This window comes from Seriola aureovittata, chromosome 16 (assembly GCF_021018895.1).
Source record: "Seriola aureovittata isolate HTS-2021-v1 ecotype China chromosome 16, ASM2101889v1, whole genome shotgun sequence".
Classification (NCBI taxonomy): domain Eukaryota; kingdom Metazoa; phylum Chordata; class Actinopteri; order Carangiformes; family Carangidae; genus Seriola; species Seriola aureovittata.
In genome coordinates, this window is record NC_079379.1 from 20,772,210 (window position 1) to 20,788,253 (window position 16,044).

General features: G+C 40.6%; 2 protein-coding genes across 2 annotated transcripts; one reads left to right on the plus strand and one right to left on the minus strand.

The window, feature by feature from the left end:
• Window positions 1-604: 604 nt before the first annotated feature.
• On the minus strand, window positions 605-12,967 carry maco1a (macoilin 1a). Its single transcript, XM_056398832.1, has 11 exons — window positions 12,752-12,967; window positions 11,593-11,734; window positions 11,096-11,222; window positions 10,799-10,922; window positions 10,475-10,653; window positions 8,527-9,070; window positions 8,018-8,176; window positions 5,995-6,177; window positions 5,737-5,857; window positions 5,436-5,610; window positions 605-2,892 (listed from the first exon to the last, which is right to left on the minus strand). The coding sequence occupies exons 1-11, from the start codon at window positions 12,829-12,831 to the stop codon at window positions 2,690-2,692; spliced, it is 2,037 nt and encodes a 678-aa protein (XP_056254807.1). The 5' UTR covers window positions 12,832-12,967; the 3' UTR covers window positions 605-2,689.
• Window positions 12,968-13,011: 44 nt separating this feature from the next.
• srfbp1 (serum response factor binding protein 1) lies at window positions 13,012-16,015 on the plus strand. Its single transcript, XM_056398833.1, has 3 exons — window positions 13,012-13,127; window positions 13,622-14,077; window positions 14,241-16,015. The coding sequence occupies exons 2-3, from the start codon at window positions 13,622-13,624 to the stop codon at window positions 15,501-15,503; spliced, it is 1,719 nt and encodes a 572-aa protein (XP_056254808.1). The 5' UTR covers window positions 13,012-13,127; the 3' UTR covers window positions 15,504-16,015.
• Window positions 16,016-16,044: the final 29 nt, after the last annotated feature.

Genomic DNA, 16,044 nt, shown 5'->3' on the forward strand with positions numbered 1-16,044 from the left:
CAAAATGGTTGTAGAGGTTGTGTTTGCCATGAAAGTGCTATGATCAACTTAAGGAGAGAAAAGTATTTTCTGATTTTAATTTGTATGAATGTATGTTTGTATTCTGATACCATACCTCTTTTGTAAACAGGGCTTGTAAGGTGTTATCTTCCTGGAATTGAGCAGCTGAAAATATTGACCTAACATATATGTCAGTCCATTGCATCACAGACACAAAACCTACATAGCAGCTCTGTGGCTTCAGTGTTTCCAAACACAAAAGTAAATGAGTGAATCTTGCTCCTATATTTTGTACTAACAATGAGACTTGAGAAAATCTGAAAATTAAAATAGAAAAGTTTGTTTACAAACTAAATACCTTTTGTGAACTGCTGGCATTGCGACATCTCAATATAGCATTGTAACTTGTTTGTTGTAAAATGAACAAAATTAAATAATAATAAAAAAAAAGAAAGAAAGTCAGTTAGAATATGTTTTGTTGTTTTGTCATCCCAGTTTCCACGTACCAAACGTCACCATCTCTTGGTCACTTCTGGGTAAAAAGTTCGGCCCCTTGGTCGAACCAGAAAAAGTAAAACTTGACACAAAGATGGTGACACACACAGAGACTGAACAGCTTGCATTGCCACCAGCAAGACTTTCTTTAATAGTGATGGTCAAAGCAAAAAGTGAGACACAGCCACCATCACTTTGAGTAAAGAAAATAAACATGGTGGAACAATGAAAAGATAAAACAAAGCACTTTTTTTTTTTTTTTTTTTAAACCTTCTCTTCCTTCTACACAAACTTCTAAAAGCAACTTGAGAACTCAATTCACAACGCCAGAGCGATCCACAAGAAATACTTTTTTTTTTCCCCAGGTAGGCAACATGACAGCACAACATGGTCAAATGGTTCAGGGGTAACCTTTTCCCAACACAACACATTCACTGAATCCTTCCTGGTAGAAAATATAGGAAATCAACTCAATATGATGGGAAATATCAAGGAGGTGCCTGTCAATAAAAATTCTGTAACAAATAAATAAATGTGTGAATAACACAATCAGTTCAACTGACCACCTGCTGCGTCGTCATGATCAGCCCAGAACCTTGTAAACACAACACCATCCGAATATGTTCTAAATGACAAAAAATAACAGCACTCTTCTGCAAACATTATGCTAGCTACATCGATCAAAGTATGGATGGAAACCCAACATCAACACTTGGCACTTCAGAACTGAAATGAGATAACAAAAGAAAACATTCCTCAGTAAGTTAATGTACATTGTTGTAAACAACTAAATGCCAACTCTACGGCATGATAACAGACAATCAGTATGGTTGGTGTCTGGCATACCAAGACTGTGTCACTATGAAATGACATGTACTGTGCCATGTCCAGAGTTATGTCTTCCATTTAAAATCTGTAATATTGAGGTCAATTAGCTGCGAAACGATTGGACGTGTCTGAGGTGACACTTAATTGTTTTAGCCTTTGAATACTGAATTGAAATGTTCAGGCTGTGAGAAATCTTTGACTCGAACAAATGAGAACCAGGCGAGTCGGAGCCTGAGAGAGACAAAGAGAGGGTTTTGAAGGTTGATGCTTTTTAGATCCCAGGATTGCAAAGTATGTGGTTTCTGCATCTGAAAAAGAGGAACTGCAAGGCACTGTAAAATCTGCAAATAATGGTAACCACTGGTTACCTCGACATCATTAAATCCAGTGAACAATATGGCCTAACAGGTTCTAATTTGGTCCAGAGGGAGGGGAAAAGGTGTCTCCAGCAAACAGGTGAACAATAATGTAACATTTTTGGCAGTGCCAGGTCGAATATATCAGTAGCATTTTTTTTTTTTTAAAGGACAAAACTACATCTGCTTCATCCACTTACTGATAATCCTGGAGAATCCACTGTTCCAGCATTAAGGGAACAAATTGTATTTGTAATATCCGAGGAACACAGCAAACGTTTACCTGCTCAATATCACTATTTTAGAAGAAATGTACATCGTCGAAACTGAACGGAAACATTACAAAACAAATCATCACTGATTTAAGTTAATGGCGATATCAAAACATGAATAGTTTTACATTCATGTATCTCTCACAGGGGCTTTACTTTACAGGTGAGTTTCAAATTCACATCTGAACAGAAAACACATCTTCTGCCTTCATATAAACCGTCATGAAAGCCAATAGTTTTTTGTTTTTTTTAAATTAAAAGTCTGGGTGTCAGTTAACTATAGAAGAAAATATGGCTGTGGGGGGGATTTATACTGTACACCAAAAGAAGACTGACATGAAGTGATGCATCATGGCTCTTAAGTAGACGTTTGGCCAACAAATTGTGTGTTCCTTTCTCCCCCTTCAAACAGATCCCGCTGTCTAATGGCTAAATCCCAAAACTCAACAGCAACAACAAAAAATCCTACTGTACACAACCCCTTCAAAATAACAGTTCTAATAATAGAACCAAAAAAAGGACCCAAGTACATATATGTATGGAGGGGTTGTGTGCACTGTGTGCGTGTGTGTGTGCGTGTGTGTGTGCGTGCGTGTGTGTGTGCGTGCATGTGTGTGTCTGAGTGCAAAACTGTCAGGGGCTGGTAAACTCAAAAAAACATAAACCAGAACTGAGAGCTTCACTGAAATAAAGAAAGAGAAAAAAAGTTCTGTCTGACGAGCAGTGTAGGTGTCAGAGTCACTTTTTGAGGGGCTGGTAGACTGAGGCGTTGGGGTCCAGGGAGGAGGGACTATTGTCCATGAACTTGGAGGAGTAGTGCGGGGTGACGGGGCTGAGGTTGCTGCCGTCTGACGAGTAGGACAGGCTCGGCATCACCGCCATCACCTCTGCTATCTTCTGCTTCAGCTCTGCGATCTCCTGCTCTCTGTGGTGGATCTGGCCTGGATGAGACAGAGGAAAATGTAGATGTTATTACCACAGCATTAAGAGGAGAGGGGACATTTGTGCCCTTTCAAACTGAATCCTTGACAGCTGTAGAGGTGTTGCTTTATCATGATTAATGGTACTTTTTATAGAAAATGTATTGAGGAATTGTTCATTAAAACCCTGTCAAATCAAAGTACTTCATCACATCAAGATAAAACTCATAAAAAAACAAACAAACAAATAAATCAGATCAGAGAACTGCAGTATTGCCTCCAATGGGCTAATACACCCAGAAATATTAAAGAGACAGCTACCTACTACCTACCTCTGTCTCCTATGTTGCTCACCCTTAGGTTAGCCGGTCATTTATTCCATTTCAAAGCCCAGTATCTCATGTTTTTCAGCATGTCAGTGTCACTCTTTTTCAAGCTAATGAGGACAGTGTAGTATTAATATTAACTGACTGCTACACTGCCCTGCCATAATGGAGCTTCTTGATAGCACATGTCTGACATACAGAAGAGAACACACAGGTGTAATTAATAACATTAACAACAACTCACTGTCATGGCTCAATGAGACACCTAATATAACTGAGGTGTCGTTAGGGAGATTGGTTTCACCTGTGCTTTTCCTGCTATGACAAGTTCAAATGTCTGCCATGTAAAAGACCTCGTGCTATAACCTGATATACAGCCAATATGTCTTTCTCACTGAAACCTGTTTATAATGTCACAGTTGGAAAAGTACAAGCATAATTAATAAAATTAATAATGATGCCTAAATTCAATTTTACCTGCTTCATTTCCAGGGTCCTGGTATTGTGTGACATAGCTCACTGTCACACTGTCATGACTGACTGGGTCAATAGACGAGGACAGAGCCATCATTAATGTTATTACTAACACCTGCCGCTGTGATCTCAACATTATGAGCAAAACACTACAATACCCCACTGTAACTCACAATTATTTTCACTGTCTGTTAATCTGACAATTATTATTTTTGATTACGTCTATGAAATATGCAAATACAAACTTTGCAAAGCCGAATGTGACGTCTTCAAATGTCTTGTTTTGTTCGACATAAAGTCCAAATACCCCAAAATATTGAGTTTACAATCATACACGACAAAGAAAAGCAGGAGACCCTCTTATTTGGGAATAAGAGGGAAGACCGATACAACAGTAATCCCTGTCAGTCATCACTTATGACCCACTACAAGTATGTGGTGGTGTATTTATCTGCACAGACCCTGCTCTCTTGTAATCACTACTGCCACTCCCTCTCTTTGTTCACTCTCTAGCTCGCTTGAATTTACCTGTTGGACACAAGTACAAGTTTGTTTTACCTGGAGTTCTTATTATTAACATTTTATATTTCCACAGCTTTTGTTTTGTTTTTATATTGACAATTGTATAGATGCCATGGGGCTATGGCACAGAAAGCAACCAGAATGTTGAATAGATTAGAAAAAACACTGAATGATGTTGCAGGCAAGTTGTAAAATAGTTAGAAACAGTGTTGTAATTGGGGGAGTGGTAATGGCTATGTTTTGCTGATTCTATTTTCAGTAAAACAGTAAATAACATTAGGCATTAGGTTACAGTACAAGGTCAGATATTTGTACACAGAGGGATTAGGTTACAAATGTAGGTTTAGCGGTTTGGTCTGGTTTTAGTCACTGCTACGTTGTTCACTTTTGGTAATTTCATATTTAATTGTCTAATAGCTATGTATATTTTAAAGGTTGATGCTAACCTAAATCTATCGCTGTGCTTGCTGTCAGTCTCACCTGTTGCTTTTGGCTCTCCCACAGCAGCATGTTGGCTACTGTCCTCCTCTCCTACACCTCTCTCTTCAGTAACTACAGCTCTCTCTTCCTCACCCTCAGCTGCCACAGTATCACTGCTTGACGCCTGGAAATATTCTAAAACAAATTAACTGGATGGCTAATCACACTGTTCAGACTGTGTTTTTCTGAAGTGTGTAGGTACTCTGTTTTACTAATCCCTCTGGTCCGAACTAACTCTGTGCCTCTTCAATATTCATGTAAACTGAAGTAGCAAACATTCAGCTTCAGAGGGCATGATCATGTTTTGATTCAGAGTGTGCACGGAGAGGAGGGGTCCGTCGCCCATGTGTTTGTGAGAGAGAGCAGGGCAGGGAGGGGCTGAGCAAATCAACGTGCTGCACTTAGCTCTACAGTGAAATAAAATTCTGGCCATTTGAAATAGAAAAAAAAAAAAAAAAAAAAATAGAAAATCAATATGTGGTGCACAGTGTTGATATTGTGCTGGGCAGCCACAAATAAAACAGTGTAAGGGAAACACTGCTATCTTGACCATACGAGAATGTGGGCTGCAAATCCCTCACATGTTTCTTCTTTAACAAAACTCTGGTCATTTTTGTGTTAGGCTACATTTAGACATCCAGTCTAGAGTTTTGAACAAAAGATGCTAGATTCTCATGCATCTATTTAATATGGAGAACAATGATGTATTGAAAGTGACTGACAATGACATAAGTATATCATTGCCCCACAGTCAGTGTCTACCTTGTGCTATCTCCAGCTGCCTCTTGGCATCCCCCAGTGCAGAGAAGAGGTCCAGTTTGATCCTGGTCTCAGCGCTGAGGCTGTTCTCCAGGTGCTGGGTCTTCTCCTGCATGGCTGACAGTGCTGACATCAACACCTCTGTGTCCTTCTCATTCTCTTTATACTTCCGCAGCTCCTGAACATGACAGCATATCATTACATTCACAGCATTTACTGAATCTCTTTACTGACCTAGTGAGTAAAGATTTGCTGACCTGAAGCATTATGTTAATAAAATAGTAGTTGTGATATTCAGTTTTACCTGACACTTGCCCTCCAGATCCCTAATCTGCTCCTCCTTAAGTTTCATGTCCATGCTGAGCTTCTTGCACTCCGTCTCCAGCTCCCTGATACGAACTCGAAGAGAGTCTGTGGACTCCACTCTGTTGAACAGAAGAAGGCGGAAAGGTCCAAGAGTCAACAGACAGAGTGAACAAGGGCTGATCTTTTGCTCATGTACTGACACTCTCTGATCTCCTTGGTTCAGAGGTAAACTTCCTAATAATCCTCTAATTAGTACCTTGTGGCAGCGGCTAATGCTACAGCTCTGGCAGCAGTGGCCTCCTCCATCTTCTTCCTCTTCCTCTCCTCAGCCAGCTGTTTCTCAGCCAGGGCCCGAGCCTCCTGCTCGGCCTTTAGCCTCTTCTCCAGCTGTGAGATGGTCTGCTTGTCCTTCTGCTTGGCCTGGACGGCACTGTGGAGCCTGAAGTGTGAGGAAGGAAATAGTCGAGCAGGTTGGATCATTAGAGGAACATGGAAAATGAAATGTTGAGTACTTTTGAACTTTTGAACCTGGTTGTTGCCATCATATTACTTAGATGATCCCCAAAATCTATCTCTAGTGCCACCAGCTGGTCAAAGTTTGCACTTATTATGTGGAATATCTCAACATCTACTGGATGGTACAAAACTTGGTGCAGACATCCATGTCGCCCAGACAGTGTCTCCAACTGACCTTGTTTTGGTACAATACAGGATTTTTATGCTATAGTGAAATATGTAAGCTCATTCGTGTCAGTTAGTTGTTCATATTTCAAAGGGGTATCATTCTAAACACACAGGTCACACGGACCCCATGGAAACACTTTCTAATGTCTGAGAAAAAAACGCCCCTCATCAGGGTCATTTTTTGCTCAGAGACTACAGATTTTTAACAGACAGCCTGAGAACTTTGAGTTGGACAGTTGCATTCTGGGAAATGTAGGATCTGGCTTTGTAGCTTGACCCATACTAAAAACTAAAGGTTGCAGTTTCTTGGCTTTTACTGCTTCAATTTTGAATACTATGTATTAAATCAGTTGCTTGTAAATTCCTGAACTTCACAGGAGTGCAATTATAAATCACTGGCGTCTCTGTTACCCAACTTTCATCTAAACAGTCCAATTTCCAGTTTAATGCCTTTATAATACCAGTGTTCATAGTTTTGCCAGTGGGTATCATTTGTGCCTCTGACAGTCGAACACAAAATTAAACAGCACTTGACCCCCCTGTAATGTCTATTGTCAAGGGATTGCAAGTTTGTGTTTCACACATACAGTCGATGGCTTTACAGCAGAAAACGTCAGCGCTCTTCTTGAACAGAAGCTGATGCAATTATTTTCAGTATATTTTGACAGCAGATCAGTTTTAAATATTTCAGGGAGTAATGGAACAAGAAGGAGAAACTACAGTGAGCTGTTTGATGAAGAGCTGCAGGTGACAGGCTGCACACCTCCAACTTCTCAGCCAGGTAACCAACTCCTTTCACTGTGTGCTGCTGTTTGCAGACTCACAATGTGTGCAGCATAAAATCAGATCATTGTTGCTCAGAGAAGGACGGAAAAAGCCTGAGTTTTTTTTTTTATTAAAACAACAATTGTTTGTTTTGCTGCTCCAGAATTCAGTGAGCTGTACTATCAAACTACATTTGCCGTCACCACCAGTAACTACAGGTGTCGACAAATCAACCAGAAAAAGCATGTTATATTGGTCAGGGAAAAGTTCCCTCCATTGCTTGTAAACACAACTCAGGACAGGTTTGTCAGGCGTCTGTCACACTGTCTAACCAGTTAAGCTAAACCAAGTGCTTTATTCCACAAGAAACAGGATGCCACTCACAAAATGAGGGATCTGACAGTAAAGTACTTCCCTCTGAATGAGACTGGAAACATAACTGTCTGCAAAGAGTCATTTAAGAACATTTTCTGTAAGTACTGAATATTCCTACAGATCTGATTATGTTGTAGACAATTCTTAAATTTCATTTCAGATTGTTTGCTTTTTAATTTGATATATAGCTTTGGACTTTCGGTCTGTAATTAACACAGCACCATGATTATAGGAGGACCTAAGGAGAAGATTGCCCAGCCCTACATCACGGACCGTCACATGGCCCTTCACTAACCAGCTACTGTAGCTTCCTAAACCTACGTGGCCCTTTGTTATTTTCAAAGAATGATGTCCAGTCTTTTCGTTATGTGCGGCAGGATCTCAAAGAAAACCACATTCATTGTAGTGAGAGTTCTGGTAAGTATACTCAGTGAGCAGACTGTACATGCACCTACTTGTTCTGTAGCAGCTCGTTGTCCTGGCGGAGCTGGCCCAGTTCAGAGCGGAGGCTGCGGTCCTGGCTGCTCAGAGAGGAAAGCTGACTCCGCAGCTCCGATTCCAACTGCCTGTTGGCCTGAAGATCTGCCTTCAGTCGTTTCACATCCTGTTCCAGCCTTTAAGGCAAGAAGAAGAGAGGGCCATGATAACACTGACTGGCCAAAGCCAAACGAAGCCACAGCAACAGAGGCAAACATGTCTCCTTTAACTATTCCACATAGAAAAACAAGTATTTCATTACTGTGTGGAAGGTGATGAGGACTTAGCAAAATTGTATGGACTAGTATCCTTCAATAAAGGGTCAATTATGTAAAACAGAAACTAAAAGCACAATGAAAATGTTGTTGGATGGTTGCAAATGTTGACTATGAAGTGCGTCAACAACTCTAAGCACCAGCAACAAGATGAACAGTAAGGATGGGTACAGTGAGGATGGGTGTTAACAGTATGTCAGTGTGAGTCTTACCGCACTAGAGCATCTGGCTTGCCCAGCTGGTTGTTTGGAATGCAGTTCTCCACCGGATCCTTCTGACCCTTCCCTGCCCCCTTCTGCTTCTTCTCATTCTTACTGGTCGAGGAACCCGGCGGCACGCTGCCGTTTGTAGAACTGTGATTCCGTGGAGATGAATTGGAAATGCTGCCCCCGCCTCCGCTGGCATTTTTATAGTTCTTCCCCGCACCCCCCATTTCCTCTTTTGAAGTAGAGTGTGTATTGGTGTCGGCATGTGTGTTTTCTCCTGCCAGGTCGTTGTTCAGTCTCTTTGCCCCGACGTAGTTCTCAATATACTCTGTCTCCTGTAGTTTGGAGTCCAGTGCATGTATAATACTGTTGTTATTGATTCCAATTGTGTTTTGTTTTTTGCCCTCACGCTCTTTCGCAGCACTGTCCTTCCCTTTTTCCCGGTACTCCAGTTCTGGTAACGGGACTGAGGTGCTTTTCTTTCCAGGCGGTGCTCCGTTTTGGGATATTACTGAAGGTTCTACCTCTGAGATCCCTTTAGCTAAAGCAGCTGGAAGAGAGCGAGCACATTAGTAGCATTAGTGAACGAAAACATACTGGACAGAATTAACAAAATTCCAAAGCCAAGTGGAAACATATTTGACCATAAACAGAGACTGAACCATGGCCTTTGTGACTGGTACAAAACACAGAAAATCCCAGACAAAATACAGGAACAGCCTCATGACAACAGACTGAGCCAGGAACACTTTCCTACTGTATATTAACTACAAAATGTACACAAAAACTTATTTCAGGGTGCCTTGACACCTAACCTGTTGGTTGTTTGGCTGAAATGATCACTGGCATCTTTACTTGTTTGATTTTATTTGTTAAAGGCTTGTGTGGAAGCTTTCAATCCAACTCAGGTAAAACTAAACAACTGGATTGAGACTGCATGAAACTGGGAGTCTGGCTTAAAGTGACAACCACAGGTTTGTGTATATGATTTATGATCTAACAATAAACTACCATAAAATCCAACTGCTGTGAACTGTGTAATCTATTTTGATAACTGATTAATTGAGTCAGTTAAGCTAAAATGCCAAAATGTTTTTTTTCACCATTTCCTGATTTCTTTGTTACACTGTACATAACAGGAAGTAGAATATTTCTAGATTTTGGACTGTACAGAATAACAAATGGTAACAACCCCATGGCTTCTGGGCAATGGTGAAAGGCAACGTTTCACTATTTTTGTAACATTTCATAGACTAAATGATTAATTGAGAAAATAATAACTAGTTGCAGTTCTTCAATTAAAAAAAAGTAGCAGCAACAAACCAACAACAACCTCATAACATTCCTGTCTAAAGGCAAATGAAGCCTATTTGCAGTCTCGACTAATCGTAAACACCTGAGAAGATAAATAAACACATGAATGGTAAAGTGCAGCATGTCTCACTACAAGTCAATGCAGTTTCATTTCTACATTTTGATGATGCAGGGTGACAGTTGCTTTAACTGTCTAATCAATATTTACATATCAGTCCAGATGACTGACTTCATGTTTACAGCTCTTGATTCATTTGTAAATGCAAATGTGAACACAAAAGGCCACAAAGTAGATTTTCTTCTTTTGGTTTGGACCAAATGAACTCAACTACAGGAGTGAGAATACACCCTTAAAATGATTAATTATTTTGGAAAACTTAGCTATAAAATATTTTACAAATAAAAACAAATGTCACACAATGTCAATGCTGAGAAAACAGATTGTGTGGCTCTGGATAAATGTGTCCACTCAGTTGATTAATTAACCCAGTAAATCCTTGTCTATGAGTATCTTTGCTTTTGGTATGATCATTTCTAGTCATTACTGCTTCTCCAGTCTGCAGAATATTTGCAGTGTTAAATATGCTATAAGAACAGTAATAAATGTTGTGATTCCTGGGTGTTTGTGTGTGTGTCTTACCCTCCTCTGCCTCTCTCTCTTGTCTCTGCAGCATCTGTTGCTCTGGTGGTAAAGCCTGCTGTAGAAGCTGCATGTAGAATTCATTCTCCTTTTGCACTTCCTTCTGTTTCCTCAGTCGCATCTTATAGCTCACATAGCTCTTAAAGCCGAAGCCCAGAGTCACCACTGGATAGCCGATACTGGGAGGTGAAGAGAAACACAGCTTTTGATAAAGTTTCCTCATATTTTTAGGCAATAAATATATATAAATATATATGTTTTTTTTCCTCCATCTCTCATGGGCATTGCTGGAAAAAGGACAAAAGACTACACTATGACATTTACCAGTGAGCAGCAAACGGTCGACACAGGTCTACATGAAAGTTCTTCAGATCTTTGAACCGTATGGCAGCTTCAATATACACAAACAGGATCCACAGCGATACAGTGGGTAGACAGACTCCTCTTTCTGCATGGGAGTAGAAAAAGAGGAGAAAAGAAGTTAAAAAAAAACCAGCCCTTTCAGGTCTCGCGCTGAAGAAACTTGGCAGCTATGAATTTCTTGTGCACAGAGTCTTTGGGGTGAAAGTGGCCGTTTGGCTGGAAGAGATAAAACAGAATCTAAAGAAAACTTGGACTAACCTGTGTGCCAGACATACTGGACCCATACGTAGGTGCTGGCAGCAAAAAACAGCCATTGGACGGGGATGAAAAGGAGGCAGATGATGTCTGATGTAAACGCCACACATACAAAGAAGACAGAGAATGCCTAGGTGTAGAAGAAAAGAATAAATATTCCATGAACATACACATGTGCACTAAGATAAAAGCATGTGCACACACATTAACATGTGTACTGCAAAAAACTTGATAATTTGCTTGCTCGCCAATACCATTATTATGCACATTTGACTTTGCTACCTGTGTCCCATATTTCATATGAGTGTTTCTTTGCTACATCCTTTTACAGGAAATAGGTTTTTTTTGTTTTACTGTGTGGACTGGAGCTGCATAGCATTTAACCTCTGTTGTTTATCAGTTCAAATGTGCTCCAGACCACCTCAAGCCTGAATAATCACATGCAAATTAATGTTTGGTGGAAAGGGGGTGGATGTAGGGTCATGCACACAAGCTCTTACCAGTCCCTGATATCTGAAGGAGTCGTAGACACTTCGAATGAAAAGCCAAAAGGGCCACAGGTACTCGAACCTGAACTCCAGCACAAAGTCAGCCAGCAGAACTAACACCCACACTACGAGGAATTTCAGGTACAGGAATGTACTGTGGGAGAAGACAAGAGAGAGAGAAAATATGGGGGAAAATATGAAAGAGAGACATTAGAAGGTGACAGAGAGGAGCTACTAGACAAGACTTATAGATGGTATCATAACATCAGGTTTAGACAACAGTCTAGTGTTTATAAGAATCACATTTGCAGTGTGACTTGCAGTGTTATCTCAAGTTCATACAAGGTTTGAAGGAAGATAAAGACCAATTCAACAGTGAAGCTGTATCCAAATCTACATATTCCCAATAAGTCCAATAATGAGTTTCTGTTATCAAAGAAACTGGAATAGATAATGTCTCATGAGAGACATCCACACTGAGTGAGAGAGGGTTAGAGAGAGGTCGACAGTGTATGTATGGACTGTCATGTCTAGACATGTTACTTATAGAACAGCTGTTTTTTATCTGGCTTGCCATCAGTCAATCTATAAGAAAAGGCATTCTATTTTCATATCCAACCTACTCAAATGATATGTGCGCTTCACGTGGTCCAGTTAGACCTGACTGGTTTGGCGGCTATTGTTTCACTGGCGTGGTAAAATCGAGACCTCTGCCAAACAAAGCACAGGTGAGAGCCCCGCCGTCGGCATCACTACAGACTTCGAAACGAGCGCCCCTGACATTGCTGTTGTCATTTCAAGCTAGAACATAATTTTTCTCATAAGTCCATGCTATTTATTTTCCTTAGCTGAAAACATTTACAATAAGCGGAATGAGCAGAATGAGTCATACTGAATGCACACAGAGTCTCACTTCCACCGTTCAACTGAATTTAGCCAGAATGTGAATTTAACTACCTAGCTCGGAACAAATTCTCATACGAGATGCCATACAAGTAACGTTAGGCCTATAATTTTGTCAATATGCGGTCATGTCCATTTAGCTGCATATGTAGCTCAAGACAACGGCATGCTCAAATATGAATGTAACAGAAGCTGGCATCCCTGTCTTGACATATGCAGAGAGGCGCCATTGTTATACAATAACGTCCCTCCAGCCCCTTTTTTGTACCTGCTATATATACCCTCGGTGATTCGGTTCCGTTTTAACGGCCGTCGGAGTTTGCTGCAGTCCGCATTGCGCCGCTTCATCCTCCCCCTGTTGATTCACTTGTGATATCGGTCTGGTAACGGTAACTGTAAATGTCATTCGCTCATCCTTATGTTCACACTTCTTCAATTATCCACCATTGTTGTTGTTTTATGCACATGAAACAAAGAAATAAATAAAAACAGACCGCGGAAGGCCCTCCCCTTTTCACGACACGCTGCGTCCTCTTACCGTTTACTGACGTCACGCCGCCGTCAGTGGCGTACCAAACATGGCGGCTCCCAACGAGTTGAGACGTTTCTCTTAATTTTAAAGTTTTAGTGTTCAATTCTGGACGGTAAGTGTCAAAATAATTGGTTACAGTTATATTATTTTACTTTATGTGCGGCGGATTATTATTTTAACACCAATTGTACGTAAAATAAACCTATTTACACGTAACGATACGTGGTAAAACTTATCCATGCTTACTCAACCACGTTTGTTTTGGCAGCCTTGGTCAGATGTTTAACCATATTGTTGCTCCCTTGACAGAAAGTATTTTCTCTCAAGCTTATTCAACTGCGACATCACATTATAAAATTACGTATAATTTCGATAAAGCACTCTGGTGTAATACAAATGTATTTTGGTGAGAATTAATGACATTAAAGACAAATATATATTCACACGCACATGTGACATGTAGTCTGGGTCATGTAAAACATGATACTTTTTCACTCGGGTGTGTGTATGAGTGTATATATTTTCTTTAAATTTTACACTTTGGTTGTTGCTAATGACGGCACGTGAGAACAGTTATTGACCTAAGATGGCTATATGTTTAAACAGATGATACATAATAAGGACAAGATGGAGAAACTGTTGTCATCTGCTGAGGAAAAAGGGAGGGTGGAGGAAGAGATCGCAGAAGAGGAGCTAGAAGAAGAAGAAGCGGAAGAGGGAGACAAAGATGATGATGAAGAAGAAAGGGAGGAAGATGATGAAGAAAAGCAAAGTAGAGATGATAAAGAAAAGGAAGAGGAGGCCACAGATAAAACTGAGAAAAATATTCCTCTGCCTGCTCAACCTAAAGAGCAGGTTGGTGTCCTGAACCTCAACAATGAGGTGGTGAAGATGAGGAAGGAGGTGAAGAGGGTGAGAGCTTTGATCATCAGGAAGCTGACACGACAGATTGGTGCCCTGAAGAAGAAGAAGGGGAAAGAAATGGAAATTGAGAGGAGTCAGAGAAGAGCTGCTAGACTGCTAGAGGAGATCCATGCCTTGAAGGTGCTCTCACCAGACCTGGTAGGTTTCATAATAACTTCTGATTTGTCATTATTTTTGGAATACATTATTCCTCAATATTATCAGAACAAACTTGAATGAGTGGAAAAAACACTCACTGCTTTTAATATGGGGAAACATTTGTTAAAATGTCTAAATGGATAACTGATTTTGCCTTTGCCAGGTCACCAAGACAGCCTTGCAGAAGAATCTCAATTTTGAACAGGTGTGTAAAAATCCCAAGTCTACTATTTCTGATCGGGCCATAGCACGCATCGCCACCCACCCTCAGTTTAACAAGAAGATCGAGAACATCAGAGCTGCTGTTGAAGCCTTCAAAGAGGAGAGGATGAAGGGTGGAAAGCAGGGAGGAAAGGAAACGATGCAAAATAAAACTGGAAAGGTAAACCGTCAGTTACCAGACAAAAGGGAAGAAAGAAAGAGTGAGAAAGAAGAAGAGGACATTGCAGTGCAGCTTAAGGAAATGTCGGACGATGAGGAAGGAGACTGTATCCTCAAAGACGCTAAAGATGCAACTTTAGCTAAACCTGAAAAGGACACAAGTAAAGCAGTTCATTCAGATGTGGCTGATGTTCAAAAGAAAGAAATACCAGCGTCTAAGAGTGTAACAACAGCACCAACAAAAAGTAGTGAAGTAAAGAACATTGTGAAAAATGAACATCAAAGTAAAGATGCGGGAAAGAAACTCACCCCTGCAGTGCTTCAGAAAGAGCAAGATGAGGAAGAGAGTGATTTAGAGCCATCGGATGAGGAAGAGAAAGAATACTTTGATGACAGCACAGAGGAACGTTTCCATAAGCAGTCGTCCCAGTCAGAGCAGAGCGATGACGACTTCTTTGTAGGAAAAGTGAGCAAATTCAAAAAGAAGAAGCCAAATAGCATAGAAGGGGAGAGAAAGGTGGATAAGGGGCCTGAAGTGAAAGGGGAATCTGCAGATAAGCTGAAAGCTACAGACAAAGTCCAGAGAGAGCTTGATGAGCTGGAGTCCAGGCTGAAGTCTAAAGCCACCTCGCTTCAGTCTGTTTTCTGTACTTCCCTCTCTGGGTCTAAGCAGAGTAGAGGTGGAGGTGCAGGCAGAGGGAGAGGTGGGGATAAATTTAGGGACCAAAAGAAACCAATGGGTGGCAGCGGTTTAAACAGAGATTTTAGTAAACAATCCAAGTTCCAGAAGCATGTTACAGGAACAGAAAGAAATTCAGGGCCCAAGTACAGCAAGCCCTGCCCTGAAGGCAGAGGGAGGGGACGAGGACGAGGTGGAGGTGATGTTATGAGGCAAAAGGTTCACACAGGTGGAGGTGCCTTTTCCCAGCAGGCAACACAGCAGGCATTGCATCCATCCTGGGAGGCCAGTAAAAAAAGAAAGGAGCAGCAAGGACAAATCCTGGCCTTCCAGGGTAAGAAAATCAAGTTTGATGATGACGACTGATCCTACTTTGTTTGCTTGTAATTGCACATACTGGGTTGAGTGACTCACATTTCTTTTTGGTGATCCATTCTGTCTGGTGTATTAGTTAGATGTAAAGCTTGTCACTTATGTTCTGTGACAGTGTTTTAAAGGGTGTAAACCGTTGTGTTATCCCTGTGACTAAAAAGACATGATATTTCTTTATAAAACATCAATAGAAGTTTGTTGTTAAATATTTTGATTTGCTATGCTGTATGTTTACCTGTATTTTTACCACGGATTGAGGAACAAGTCATTTGTAAGGATGTGCTATATAATTGCGCTAAAAATTGAAAGCAGTGATGTGTGATGTTTTTTTTTAATGAAAGTTTTAACTTGTACACAGTTCTTTGACTGGCACAGTTCCACTAATATGACATAAACCATGTCTTCTTATCATGGTAGTTAGTGTACACATTATATGAAACTGATGTATGGTGATACACATGAGTATCCATGGCAGGAAGACCATAAACCAAATGATTACTCTTGTTTCTGGCATTTCCTCACTATTTGTGTTATA